Raw genomic sequence first — 15,525 nt, 5'->3', positions numbered from 1 at the left:
GCTAGAACCATGGGACTCGAGGGGTGCCTAACACCTTCCCTTCAGTCAATAGAATTCCTTACCCGGTCTTCTGTTTGCACAGACCATATTAAAGAGTCATTTTCTTTTGATTAGGGATTCAAAAAGGTGACTTAGAACACCAAAACTCAATTCCAATTGGCGACTCTGTAATTAAAATAATTCCTATTCAATATCGTCACTTTAATTGGAAAAACCCTTCGACCCGATCTCCTCGAACGAAAAAAGGGTGTGACAATTAGGATTGTATCCAGCCTTCACAAATAGCTTATATACATTTAGGTCAAAGCTTTCTTTCATACGCTTCGCAGGGAGTGTCATATCTTGTGGCAGATTTTGAGCCACAGACTCTTCAAGAAGTTTTAAGGATGGATTTATTGCATCAATCTTCCTGATAGGTAAAGTTAGCTCCTTCAGCACATTATCTTGGAAATCCGATGGGTGATCTTTTTCTTTCCTTACCTTTGGTACGTAACGAAGAATGGGAGTTATCTTTTTTTCGTAGAAACGACACCTTCTTTATTTCAAGTGGAGAGAGGCTTCTTGGTGGCGACTTTTTTGACAGTCACTGCGACCTTCTTAGATGCAAGTTGAGCACACTCGGTCTTGGTGTGACATCTTCAACCCCTTTCCCATCCACAACGTGCTTCTTTAAGTAGAATTTTGCATCGACAAAATGTGACTCAGCTTCAGTAAATGGCTTGTCATCGGCAACTATCTTTCTTTCCACTTCGCCTTCAAGGTACTTCAAGCATTGATAGTAAGAGGACGAGATAATTTTGTTTGCAACAAATTTTTGTTGAGATGAGAGGTAGAGATCGTCCTACTGGGCGTGCCAGAATTTGTTTGCAACAAATTTTCGTTCATGGAAAATAAATTTTAACCACAAACAAAAATATGAAGAAACAAGAATTTTTTATTGATAAACGATTGTGGTTACAAATTTGTTCCTCCCTTGGTTTTTCTTTCTTGATTTTCTCTGTAATTCGAGAGTCGTTAGTGGCTTATTCTCGAACTCTTGATTTTCTCCGTAATTCGAGGGCCGTTAGTGGCTTATTCTCGAACATAGGATGATCTCTTTATGAATATCCCATGATTTTGTGGGATATTGAAGATCCCAATCTTTTTACGAATACCCATCAGTTTATAGGATATTCAAGATGTCTGTTTCAGGGAATATGTTACCCTTTAAATAGGCGAGATTTAGGGTTTAGTAGCCTTCTAGAACTCTAACAGAATTTGGATTATTATTGAAGAGTCCACAAATTTTAGATGTCTACAAATGCCCCCTACTTCAAGGCTTGTCGAAGTGTAGATTTGATGACGAGTCTTAAAGTACCAATAGAGTTTCCATCTTTATGCGGTGGCTATAGATTTGCAGATTTGATTTATGAGAGAAGAGATGAAGGGCAGATTTGGTCCCACTCGACGTGCCAGAATTTGTTGGACAATAAAATTTCAAGACCGAAAAATAAATAATTCGAGACAAGAAAAATATTTCAACAATCGATTTTATTGATTTCAATACGAGTGTTACAATCTCTATGAATCATCTGATTCGCCTTTTCAAATATAAATTCAAGAGCTTGAAGCTTGATCTTGAATTTGAACTTGATTTCTTGATTTGAGGGACTTGATCTTGAATTGTGCTTGAATTCAAGGGCTTTTGAGCTTGTTCTTGAATATTGCAGTCTTGATCTTGAATCTCGATGAACTTGCTTTGACTGCTTGAGCTTTTTAGAGAAATTGTGGAGTTTGATCCACGAACTTTCTCTTGCTATTTGTTAGAGTTCTGGGGTCCCTTTTTTCTGAATTATGAGACCCTATTTATAGTTGTAGGAAAGGAAGAGTCATGATAAATATGAATTTCCTTTAACCAATCAGATTTAAGTGATGTGGCGCCCTTTTATAGGCTTTTATTTCATGGGCCTGCTGCATCATTTTGACATATGGCACGGTCCTATTGGCTCCTTCACTTGACTTGGCATGCCGTGTCATTTAACACGTGGCGCTTATTTAGGCCTCTAGAATATGATGTACAATATCTTGGTCTTAGTAAAGTGGGCTCATAATTTGTAGCCCAAATTAATGGACTAACCCAATAAATATAATTGGGCCTTATTTAAATTCATACACATTTGGACTTAAATAATTAATTCAATTATATTAATCCGCAATATTTATTTGGGACTAATATCTTTTGAATTTAATATAATTCGAATTTTGTACGAATTTAAATTTAATAAAATTGCATCGCCCACACCCTCGACCTCTAATTAAGGGTGGAGCAGCCCCATCCACTGCAGCACACCCATGTTGGTAAGAGAGTATAATCTTTATGTGCTCACTGCTCGACTCTATCATGAGTTACCAAAATATAATCTCTAGGTATATATATGTGTTGGGGGAAGTTTCATATACTATTTTGTCTACCGGTATTAGTAGTTTGTTCTTCCAGTCAATATGTTCCCTTTCTCTTATATTACCTGTTAAAGATTTTACTTTTATCACCAGTATGGTGTAACTTGTATATAATATTCTAAATATCGATTTACTTTCTTTTGGTATTTTGATTGAAATTTCTTGACTCTTTGATACTCAATCAAATCCTTATTTTGATGACTGAATGCGTTTCTATAGTCTCATATTTTATAGGCAAAATGACCTTCTGGACTCTGTACTATGTCGGTTTTGTAAGTTGGACACTTCTACTTACATGTTTGTCATCTGGACTCCTGAATCCACTAAAAAGCAACATTTTAAACACGTTTTAGGTGAGTGTAACACACTCTCCTATGTCAGCTGCCACATCAGCTGCCACGTGTGCCACGTCATCTTCCACTTCATTTTTATATATAAAAAATATTACATATTAAAATTTAAAAAAAAAAAAAAAACCTCCTCTTTTTCCTCTCTCTTCCCTCATTTTTTTCCATTTGTTGTTTATCTTTCTCCATTCCCTTTTTCCATTTCTTTCTTTTTGCTGTTTTTCTTTCTTCATTTCTTCTTCTTTTTTTCTTACAAACGAACTTTTTTCATGGTCACGCTCAATACACACCATCACACACACTCACAATGAGCTTCCAACAATCATCTTCCACAGATTTTACACCCACACAATAAAAATGCATACACACATAGAGATTCATGGCTTCCTGATATAGAGAAAACAATACAAACACACCCAGCTACCGAGAAAAACACACACATTCAACTCACACACACCACACACTCTTCATTGATATCATGCACACACACAGATCTGAGAGAGATTGAGTAAGAGAGAGAGTTAAACAACGAGAGAGAGAGAGAACGAAGTAGAGGGGACGTGAAAGCTGAGGAAACGACCAAACGAACAGTCATTTGATAACCAAAATGGAAATGGGGCAAATTCTCAAATTAACTGGACAACTCAAATGAAATGGATTATGCTGGCGGCTCACTCGTAGCTCACTGGTGATGGTATTTCGCGGGTGATTTCGATCGCTGGTGACGATTTTTCCTACGATGGCAAGTTCTGAGTCATTTTTCGATGGATATGGTCGATTCCTGTGAAGAGCTTGGTCACCGATTTTAATGGGTTATCTTCACACCTCGTCGGAATTCGATCACACTCTCTTCGTTTTCTCTCGATCTCTCTCGTTCTTACCCTTTCCTTCATTATTTTCTTACTCTCAATTTCTCCCTTGATCTCTGTGTGTGTGTGTGTCTTTTTCAGTAAGGAGTGCGTCTGTGTGTATAAGTTGCAGAACAAAGGAAGATGGTGAGTGTATCGTATATTGATGATGGCGGGTGGAGAATTGTTGTTGTGTAGTTGCTAATCCATAAATAAAATAAAGGTTTTGTGTGGGTGTGTGTTGAGTGAATATGTTGTGTGATTGTGTTTTGGTGTATGAGAATAGTGGGGGTGGGGGCGTTAATGGTGGTGCTGGACGGGGGGTAGGGTGGGGTTGAGTGGGGGGTGGGGGTGGGGGAGAGGGGGTTGGGGTCGATGGGGGATGGCTGGACAGGGGAGGGGGTTGGGGAAAGGGAAATTTTTAATTTTTTTTCTAAATTTTTTTTTATTATTTTAAAAAATATTTTAAAATTAAAAAAATTAAAAAAAAAAGTTAAGTGGCCTTTTTAATTTTTTTTTAATTATTTTAATATAAAATTGATTAAAAATTGATCCCCACTCGCACCTTAGGCGAGTGCCTTCACGCTCTTCGTCCTACTCAGCAATTTCAATGCCACGTAGGCTCGGTCAACGGTTAAAGGATGCAAAATATAGCTTTTTAATAGGTTTAGGGGTCCAGATGATAAGCATGTAAGTAAAAGTATCCAACTTACAAAACCGACATAGTACAGGGGTCCAGAAGGTCATTTTGCCTATTTAATAATATCCGAACTCTTTCTTCTGTATTGAGAATCATCGAAATATGCAAGAATATTATTTCGACGGAAAATATCATTTACAGGGATTTCAATCAAGATACCTGAATAGCGCATTAGTTGATTCCCGAGTTTTTGAATCGAATGTAGTGGAATGATGAATTTATTTCTTCAGTCTTTTTGACAATGAATAATGCTCAGAAGTTTGGGTCATGAATAATCAAAAAATAATAATTTCGAAGAATCTTTTGCTATCAAGATTAAGTAAAAGCTTCTTCCAACTGATTAGGAAGAAAGATAAGAGTGTTAATCACTTAAGAGTTAAGCTAATGCCTGTTGTTGACTTGCTGTCGTGCTGTGATTCATAGGATAAGAAGACCATGTCAGACTAATTACGTTTGGAAGCTTACAACAGAGGCAATTGCTTAGGTGTATAAGTTTTATATATTCAAGATATTTCAAAAAATATATATATATATATTATTCAATCAGGTCAATTATTACTTATAAGATAATTATTACCGACGAAATTTTAAGATAAGTGTCGATTGATAACTTGATAAAATGGTAATTAACCGACAATTATAAGATTCTAATCGTGAATGAAATGCTTACAATATTGCATAGCTGTCAACAAAATGATGAGATATTACTCTATATAGAAGCGGATTATAATATTATTTTATTAATTCACGTAGAAGTAAAAACATTTGCTAGAAACTTTATATATTAATAAAAATATTCGCTAAAACTATAAATATCTTATTGTAAAAATTGGACAACTCGCGCACTAAAACTCCTGTGATGCACGAGATTCAGAAAGAGGCGAACCGTAAAAATCTACTATACACAGTCTTATTATACATTTCTGCAAGAGGTTATTCCACTGATTGAACACGTGGTCTCCGAACAATTTTGAATTCAATTATTTTTATGTAATAACTTAAAATCATAATAAGTAGTTACAAACTACTTCAAATCCTGAATCCGTATATGAGTCGAGCAACACCGAACATGCATAGCATAGATGAGGTGTAAAATGGTTAGGGTGGCGTTACGTTGCTTCACAATTTATCCAAAAATTGTCATTGAAGTCAACGCATTTAGGCATAGGAGTTTAAGTTCTGTGCGTGTGCAAAATATTCTACATTATCGATCAACTTGACCTGCTATTACATATTATTCAATTATTTACATAAAAATTTAAAAAGAAAAAATTAGATAACTTGCAATAGCAAATTAAATTTATCTAATAGTATAAAATATTTTATAGACTAATGGTGCAGAAAACTCAAATTCTTAAGCAACTAAACAATGACAAGCCGAATTTTTAAAGCAACAGAAGCCAAGCTAGTAATGTTTTTCCTATGTTTCGAAGGAACTACCCATGTGACCTCATTCCACAGTTCAAACACAGTATGTACCACTTTTTGGCTAATCTTTTTCTTTTATTCTTCCTTTTCGAAATGTGAAAAGTTGGTGAATTAATTACAATTCGCCCAAATTAAAAAGGGCTCAAATACTTTGTGACACTAGTAATCATATTTTACTTAAAACCAAAACCAAGCTAGTATCCCTTTGTTAGTTTTTTACTTATCACTTTTTAACATGATAGATTTTTTAAGAATATAATTATTGATATGTTATTTCATCATACTATCCGTATTTATTGACGTTTAGAGTAATATATCTTGAAAATAATTTGGAGAATAAATAATTAATGCTAAGGGTAAAAGAGGAAAAAACAATTGTCTTTTATTGATATGTTAAAAATGATAAGTAAAAATGAAAATTCAAGTAGAAATAATGACAAATAAAATCAAATGGATGAAGTACTTGTCGATTTCTAGATTAGAAAATCAAAACCAAGTTCAATGGAAAAATCATCGATCTTTTCTTTTAATTTAATGAATTTCAATTTGATTTGATTTTTTAAGTTCTCGTCAAAACCCCTACACTGGATCTTTTTCTTGGTAATAAGAGGTTTTTCTTAACCACAAAGTTGATGTGGTGGTTCAGCACCTCACCCTTTAAGCAAGAGGTTGAGGGTTCGATCTCCACCTCTACTGAATAAAAAACTCTGTGGCCAGTTTCCTACCGCTTAGTGTGCTGACAGTAAGAACGGAGGATTAGTCTTATGGCTGACAGTAGAAACAGAAAATTAATCTCATAGCTGCCGGCTGTGGGCCTCGGAAAACTAAAAAAAAAAAAAAGACTTTTCTTACCAAAGAGATACGCACAGCTTTGTTTCTCTTTCCTTTTTAGCTCAAAGTTAACTAGACAAAACTAACAGAGTTGGACGACGATGACGATGACGACGACAACAACAACAGTTTTTAGAAAGGAAAAAAAAAAACCTTTATCCATAATAAAATCACACTCCGTGTGACCTATTTTTCGGGTCTTGATAGATTTAATACAAAGTAATTTGATTCTTTATGTTAATGTGGCTCTGTATGTAATAAGAAAAGAAATACAAAACGTAATTTGATACAAAGTAATACAAAGTAATTTTGGTGTCTTGATAGATTTAATACAAAGTAATTTTTAATACAAAGTAAAATATTAAAAATAGTAATATACTACTTTGTATTAAATCTATTAATAGTAATTTGTATTAAACCTTTAAACGTAATTTGATTCCATTTAACTAAAACGCTACGTTTAAAATGTTAATGTGGCTCTGTATGTAATAAGAAAAGAAAATATAAGGATAATTTGATAAAGACTATATTACTTTGTATTAAATCTTAAATCTTAATACAAAGTAATATATTCTTTATCAAATTATCCTTATATTTTCTTTTCTTATTACATACAGAGCCACATTAACATTTTAAACATTTGAAACGTAGCGTTTTAGTTAAATGGAATATATAAACCTCAGCTGCACATATACTAATTAAAGCCATTACTTGCCGCAAGAAATTTCTATCTGCCAGCTTTTTTATATTTCCTTCAACGAGAGATCTTTTTCTCTTTTTCTGGAAAAAAAAAAAAATTCAAATTCAGTTATCACACAAAGCGGTTATACACCAGCATGAGTTGCGGAGGGAGAGATGAGATTGACGAGATTTCTCCATTCTTCATTAGAGTTTTTTCTGGAAATGAAAACATTTTTGATAGGAACGCGGTCATTGCAAGAATTCTCCAATTTTAAAGTGGTCTTTAATATTTGCCTATCAAATTGGTGGTCTTTAATATTTGTTCATCAACATTTTAAGTAATAAAAATATGAATAAAAATATTCCTAATATTTTTTAAAAAAAAAAAAAAATCACTAGACAGAGGTTTTACCTACAAGACATAAGTTTAGTCTTAAATTATTAATATACCTTAAAATAAATTTATAGTGAACTTATGTCTCGTAGGACATAACCTATGCCTTGTTTTTTGATTTTTTTTTTTTTCTTTGCCTTAGGCATTACTTGTATCTTGGGGCACAAGTCCTGTAGTATGAACTTCTAAAATGGAACTTATGTCTTTGTAAGATATAACTTGTGTCTTGAGATATACGTTCAATTTTAGAAAATTATGCCTTAAGTTCATACACAAAACTTATGCCTCAAAGATAACTTGTGTTGGGAGATTAGTTCAATAGTATGGATTTGTGTCAATTTTTTTTTACTTTAAATATTATGGGTAAAAATTTGCTTGCGAAGTAGATGCATTGAACTTATGCCCCGAGGCAAACATTCTCTAAAAATATATTTGTCTAATTAAATCATAGTTAAGGGTTACAATTTTCATTAAATGAGTAGCAAGGGGGAAAAAATTGTTGCTAACATTATCCTCAAAAATGAGTTTTGCAATGCGCATATCTAAATTTGCTCAAACCGCAACATAAAAAATAAAAAATATGTACACAAAAATTTATTATCCAATCTTTCTGAATACAACTCATGCCATAATATCCAACAGTCTCGAACAATATAACTAACGTTCGTCATTCTCTTTTAATATCAACAAATTTAACGTGTTCAATTTGCAACCTCTTTTTCTTCTTTTTTTATTGCATAAGCCATTCCTAACGCCTCACTGCCTAATTAAAAAGTCACTTTTATTCCTTCTTTATCTGTTAAAAAAAAGTTTTATAAATCTGTATAACCAAAAGATCTTATAAATTACATTGCTTTTGCTTGTGTAGGCAAAGTGTGCATACCCATTACCTCATATCCATAATTCTGTTACCCTATTGTCACTTCTCCTTCAATTATTAATTGAGTGTTGTTTCTTCCCATAAGCAATCAATCACTTGTTTCATTCATTAACACTTTCATCTATAAAAAGGCCTCTTCATAGTCCCTAAAAATATCATTCACAACTGAATTCTAATATCTAAAATATCATTAATTCGCAACTGAATTCTAAGTCTTTGAATATGAAGAAGTTAGTCCTAGTTCTTTTCTCCTTAGCTTTGGTATTTAGGCTGGGAGAGAGTTTCGATTACCACGAGAAGGAGTTGGAGACTGAGGAAAAATTATGGGAGATGTATGAGAGATGGCGGAGTCATCACACTGTGTCGAGGAGCCTTGACGAGAAACACAAGAGGTTCAATGTGTTTAAGGCTAATGTAAACTATGTTCACAACTTCAACAACAAGGATAAGACTTATAAGCTGAAACTTAACAAGTTTGCAGACATGACTAACCATGAATTCAGACAACATTATGCTGGTTCCAAGATTAAGCATCATCGTACTCTTCTTGGAGCTTCAAGAGCAAATGGAACTTACATGTACGCAAACGAGGATAATGTCCCTCCCTCTGTTGACTGGAGGAAGAGAGGTGCTGTCACTCCTGTCAAAGACCAAGGCCAGTGTGGTAAGAAAGTAATAACATGCCATTGATTTTTTTTCTAATAACGGTGTTGTTAGAGTTAGTTTACATGCATCTCAACTATTCCACTTAGTATCTACTATCTCCAACCAGTACAGGAAAAGGTAACTTTGCATGCCCACCAAGTCTTAGCCAGAAAAGAAGAAACTTCTTTCGATACTAGCTTTATCCACTTCATTGACAGCTAGGCCATGTCCTTGGTGTAACATGTCATTGTAAGGAGTTTAAGAAAGTAAACAAGACTTTTGAATCATGTGGTCTTAAACTAAAGATACATCGAATGTACCATAATGTCCTTTAATCTTGTGTTCTTAAACGTGTCACGTGGGAAGTTGAAATTAAAGAGTTGCTAAAAAGGGAACGGGTCATTCTTTTTTAAATGGGCTAAAAAGTAAAGTAGGCCAAACAAATTGAATCGGAGGGTGTTAAAGGGTAAACAATATAATATGATTTTCTGCAATATGATAGCTAGCTGAAGGAAGATCTTTTTGCGTGATATAGGAAGTTGCTGGGCATTTTCAACTGTGGTGGCCGTAGAGGGGATAAACCAAATCAAAACGAGGAATTTAGTATCTTTATCAGAGCAAGAACTTGTTGACTGTGACACTGCACAAAACCAAGGATGCGATGGAGGGTTGATGGACCTGGCGTTTGATTTCATCAAGGAGAAGGGAGGTATCACAACAGAGAGGCAGTATCCTTATATGGCTAAAGACGACCAGTGTGACATTCAAAAGGTAAGACTGTTGCATCAGTAGGATGGCTAATCTGACCAGTCTTGTTTCTAATACACGGACAAGAATTTTATCAAATTGACAGAGGAATGCTCCGGTGGTATCAATTGACGGACACGAGGATGTTCCTCCAAATGATGAGGATGCACTGCTTAAAGCAGTAGCCAACCAGCCTGTATCTGTAGCTATAGACGCTTCAGGTTCTGACTTCCAGTTCTACTCTGAGGTAAAAAGATACACCGTTGTCTCTCAAGTTCTAATGTGTTTACTAGCTATAAATATTTATGGAACTGTACATATGGCAGGGAGTATTCACCGGAGAATGTGGTACTGAGTTGGACCATGGTGTGGCAATTGTGGGGTATGGCACAACCCTTGATGGAACCAAATACTGGATTGTGAAGAACTCATGGGGAGCTGAATGGGGAGAAAGAGGATACATTAGGATGCAGCGCAAGGTTGATGCAGAAGAGGGGTTGTGTGGTATAGCAATGGAACCATCTTACCCCATCAAGAACTCATCGAACAACCCCACAGGACCTCCTGCAACCACACCCAAGGATGAACTCTAAATTACATCACTCAGACTCATCTAGTGTCTAAATTTGCCACTATTAGGCATCTATTCAGATACACATCAATTTATATAAATACACCTAATTTCAATGGTGTCAATTTGTATTGTTCTTTAGACTGCATTGGAATTTGATTTGATGAGCATTACCTTTCCTGTAAAACATGTTCTTCTAATCTAAATAAGATGTTTGGTGCGCATACGATTGGGCATATACTTGTTTAATCCTACAAGAGGATCAAACGGATAAAAATTCACTGGTATTACTATGCTTGATATTGCTTTCAAGCCCAAACCACCTTATTTAAAGACTTCAACTTATTAAGATACACTTCACTTCCATTTTTTCTATAACTAAAGCAACAAACTGCAGGTACTGGATAAGGAGAGATAACGACCAAGAGAAAATACATTACGACTATTAGTCATTCCATTCAAGAGAACAAGTAATTATAGAAAATATCAAGAACCATTAACATATTTATTTAAAACATAAGCAAGACGAATGCCCAACAAGTTCTTTTAGTTGCTTTGACATACAAAGACTTAGGTCAACCGTAGCACCTTATTGGATCATTGCAGCCCTTTGCAGCCGACTGCGCAGCACCTCTGCCCCCACCCTTCTCTAAATATTGCTGATGATATTCTTCTGCTCTATAAAATCTCTTTGCAGGAAGAATTTCTGTGACAATCTTCTTATCCGCAAATTCCTTCTGCTTAGCTTCCAATGATTCCCTTGCCTGTTGAGCCTGAGCATCATTATAGTAGTATATGCCTGAGCGGTATTGCTTTCCCACATCGTTACCCTAGCAACACCCATCATCATGAGATCTATAGGTTACACTCTGGGTAAAGGCAAAAACTCATGCTCAACAAATACAAAAAATATTTCAAGTGAAGGCAAAAGAGTCCGAGGGTGGACGGTACAACAATACAACCTGCAATAACATCTCCGTGACAGATTCTAACATGATCATACGAGTTCAGTAAGTCTACCCTATGAAGAACTCCTTTCTATTTCTGATCCCAAAATGAAATAAAAAACAGGGGAAGATGAGTGAAGAAACTCATAAATATTTTAGTTCCATGTGATGACTGCCTGTTTTTGCTAATGTCCCAGCAAAAAGCTCCCTTTCCTCGTTAATTCGCCAAATGGAACAGAATGTTAAAGTTTAAATATAATGATTTTCACTTTAATTGATCTACAAAAAGAATGATAATGATGCATTGACTTCTTATCTGCATTAGCAATACGAATGCATCATGTCGAACTTAAAAACCAGGCACATAATGTAATCAAATTCAAAGCTGCAGCTATGGCAAAACAACTAACTAAGGTAGGATCATGCAAAGTTAACTAAACTGTATACGTTCTATTCGTAGCAGTAAAACTATAAGTATTGCTGTCTCTAGCTGGAGCACTGCTACAGCGATAAGCTCGTCTAACAGGCAGTGCAAACCTAATGGGGAGTAGCAAAAAATTTGACCATTTGTATCAACGGAAATCGGAAACACACCAATAGTTTATGCTTCTTTTTATTAACAACCTTGGGTGTCCAAGCCATCTCGACTAATTCCACGGATACATACTAACTCCACTAGCATAGATACCAAATAACTGTACGCCAAGATTAGGACAAATGGAAGAAATCATTTGGTGCTATGTAAACCTGAGACCTCATAGTTCTCAAGCACCGTTAAACAACTTGGTTTGAAATACGAGCCAAAAGATTTCATTTTGACTATAAATTCAGGTATAGAATCTTCAAATATTTAAAATAAATTTACATATTTGAAAACTTCATGAAAGATACTACAAGTCAACCTATTATTAAAATAAGAATATTAAAGTGCATGACAATTAGTAGCCATAAAGTGAAGAAAATGGTGTCATTATTCTTGTAACTCACCACATTATATTTTTGTGTTACTGGGTATGAATTGTGATAAAGATGATCATAAGTTCTTGGAACTCACATGATCATTAGTTCTTGTAACTCTCAAGTCATAGTACTTGTAACTTCATGGTCATTACTTTCATGTAACTTATGTAACATCAACATTATTCATCTACCTACATTACTACCCTTCATTCATCATATTCATTGCATGGAACAATTCTACAACTATAAATAGTGGTGGTTCTTGCTTTGTGTTGATGTAGAATGTACAAGAAAATATGATAAGTGTGAAAAAAAATTATAGTGTGTAATAGTGAAAGAGAGAGTTGAGACAAAGAAAATATTCTAAGTCTACAACTATATTCACTATACAAAAGAGAGTTATTATATTAGTGAAAGAAAGAGTTGAAACAAGGAAAATATTCCAAGTCTTTAACTATATTCACTATACAAAGAAAGTAAATATATGTTGAAGAAAGGTGTTTTTATGGTGGAGCTTTGGACTCTTCAACTAATCAAGAGTTGTTTGAGTTGTACATCATTGATGGGTTGTTGTATCCTGGAGGGGATAAATCAAGAGATATATTGCTGGATTGGTGTAGATTATGCGGCATTTGGGCTTGAATCTCCTTAAACAAATCGAGATATCCGCGCCTCAACCAAAAAGATGATTATTTTAATTTCTTCATTTTTGTTAACTTTATTTCAACTGTAATCATTTATCGTAAATGTGGTATATTACACCAACACCAAGTAATAACACATTCAACAACAACAACAACAACAAACTCAGTGTATTCCCACATAATGAGGTCTGGGGAGGGTAAGATGTACGCAGTCCATACCACTACTCCCGGGGAAGTAGCAAAGCTGTTCCCGATAGACCCCCGGCTCAAGACAAGGAATAGTAATTAAAGTCATACCAAAAAACCTGGAACAAGACAAAACATAGAGACACCACATACAGGGAAAGAGAAAACAAAGACTAGTAAACAATCGTAATACTACAAGCAACAAGAAATCATAATAAGAATACTATACCCACCAAGTAATGTCCTACCCTATCTACCCAAAATGGCACTAGCCTTCCATCCTAATATGCGTCCTCCAGATCTTCCTATCTAGGGTCATGTCCTCAGTAAGCCGTAACTGCTTCATGTCCCACCTAATCACCTCTCTCCAGTACTTCTTCGGCCTACCCCTACCCCGTCTGAAAACATCCAAAGCAAGCCTCTCACACCTACGAACCGGTGCCTCCGTGCCCCTCCTCATCACGTGTCCGAACCATCTCAAACGAACCTCCCGCATCTTGTCCTCCATCGAAGCTACTCCAACCTTTTCTCGAATAGTCTCATTCCGAACTCTATCACCCCTAGTAAGCCCACATATCCAACGCAACATCCGCATTTCCGCCACCTTCAATTTCTGAATGTGAGAGTTCTTGACTGGTCAACACTCTGCTCCATACAACATGGCCGGGCGGACTGCCACCCTGTAAAATTTGCCTTTGAGCTTGGGCGGCACCTTCTTATCAAACTACACCCCCAAGGCGAGCTTCCACTTCATCCATCCCACCCCGATACGGTGAGAGACATCCTCGTCAATCTCACCATTCCCCTGAATCATAGACCTAAGATACTTGAAACTATCCCTCTTACACACCACCTGAGACTCCAGACTTACTACCACGTCATCCCCTCCCTCGAGCCATCAAACTTACATTCCAAATACTCGGTCTTGCTCCTAGTTAACCTGCACCCTTTAGACTCAAGGGTCTCTCTCCACAGTTCTAATTTATCATTCACACCCCCCGAGTTTCATCAATCAAAACCATATCATCTGCAAAAAGCATACACCAGGGCACATCGCGTTGAATACGCCGCGTCAACACATTCATCACCAAAGCAAACAAAAACGAGCTAAGTGTAGATCCCTGATGTAACCCTGTCAGGACAGGAAAATGTTCAGAATCACCACCCGCCATCCTTACCTGGGTCTTAGCTCCATCATACATGTCCTTGATTGCCCTGATCTATGCCACCGGGACCCACTCACCTCCAGGCATCTCCAAAGAACTTCTCTTGGGATTTTGTCGTATACCTTCTCCAAGTTGATAAACAGCATGTGCAGATCCTTCTTTCTTTCCCTGTACTGCTCCACCAGTCTCCGAATCAGGTGAATTGCCTCCATCGTCGAGCGCCCGGGCATAAATCCAAACTGGTTCTCCGAAATAGAGACTATCCTCCTCAACCTCAACTCGACCACTCTCTCTCAAATTTTCATAGTGTGACTCAATAACTTAATACCCCAATAATTGTTGCAACGCTGAATGTCAACCTTATTCTTATACAGAGGGATCATAGTGCTCCACCTCCATGCATCGGGTATTTTCGCCGAGTTGAAAATGCCGTTAAACAAATCAACACATTCAAAACAATAAAAATAAAAACGTAGCCAAGTAGTAATACGATACCTGGCGATTTAGAGTGGTGGGATCATGGCGACTCCAAAACAGAGAAAGTAGATTGTTATACGGGCATACATTCGGGTCAAACTGGATCCGAATAACCTCAGCATGATCAGTAGTTCCGGTGCAAATAAGCTTGTAATTCGGGTCATGTACATTCCCCTGAGAATACCCGACCTCCGTCTTCACAACTCCTTCAACTCTCTGGAAAGCCAATTCGACTCCCCAGAAACATCCTGCTGCAAACTGGGCAAAATCCAGACCCTTATGATCCGGGTTATCCAGATCCGGATCTAGTGCTGGATTGTTTGACTTGCTAATGGAAGACATTGGTTAAATTTCTTAAGACAATGTATGGAATTTGTAATTTATTTATATAGAAATGAATTGCATTGTTGAAGATATAGATTAAAGTGAACCTGGTCATATAATTAGCTAAGATGCATTATTGTACTTGTCATTTGAATATTCTTGGTAAAAAATTAAAGACAACTTGAAAGATTTTGTATGTGTTGACTGAGATCATACTATATTTAGTAGGTGCCTAACTGATGAAATATCAAAAAGAAAAAGAAAAAAAATCATATATTTAGTATGCGTTTTGATAAAATGTAATTTGGGA

General features: G+C 36.0%; 2 protein-coding genes across 2 annotated transcripts; one reads left to right on the top strand and one right to left on the bottom strand.

Annotated features, from left to right (window-relative positions):
- The first annotated feature begins 8,514 nt into the window (after positions 1–8,514).
- LOC107862629 (vignain) lies at positions 8,515–10,735 on the top strand. The gene is made up of 4 exons (XM_016708259.2): positions 8,515–9,212; positions 9,729–9,964; positions 10,047–10,187; positions 10,267–10,735. Exons 1-4 carry the CDS (start codon positions 8,771–8,773, stop codon positions 10,531–10,533), a joined length of 1,086 nt encoding a protein of 361 aa, XP_016563745.2. The 5' UTR covers positions 8,515–8,770; the 3' UTR covers positions 10,534–10,735.
- Positions 10,736–10,926: 191 nt separating this feature from the next.
- LOC107862630 (peptide methionine sulfoxide reductase) lies at positions 10,927–15,525 on the bottom strand. Its single transcript, XM_016708260.2, has 2 exons — positions 14,910–15,525; positions 10,927–11,341 (listed from the first exon to the last, which is right to left on the bottom strand). The coding sequence occupies exons 1-2, from the start codon at positions 15,231–15,233 to the stop codon at positions 11,087–11,089; spliced, it is 579 nt and encodes a 192-aa protein (XP_016563746.2). The 5' UTR covers positions 15,234–15,525; the 3' UTR covers positions 10,927–11,086.

The sequence above is a fragment of the Capsicum annuum genome, chromosome 3, assembly GCF_002878395.1.
Source record: "Capsicum annuum cultivar UCD-10X-F1 chromosome 3, UCD10Xv1.1, whole genome shotgun sequence".
In the NCBI taxonomy this organism is placed as follows: Eukaryota; Viridiplantae; Streptophyta; class Magnoliopsida; order Solanales; family Solanaceae; genus Capsicum; species Capsicum annuum.
This window is presented reverse-complemented; position numbering and strand designations above follow the sequence as displayed.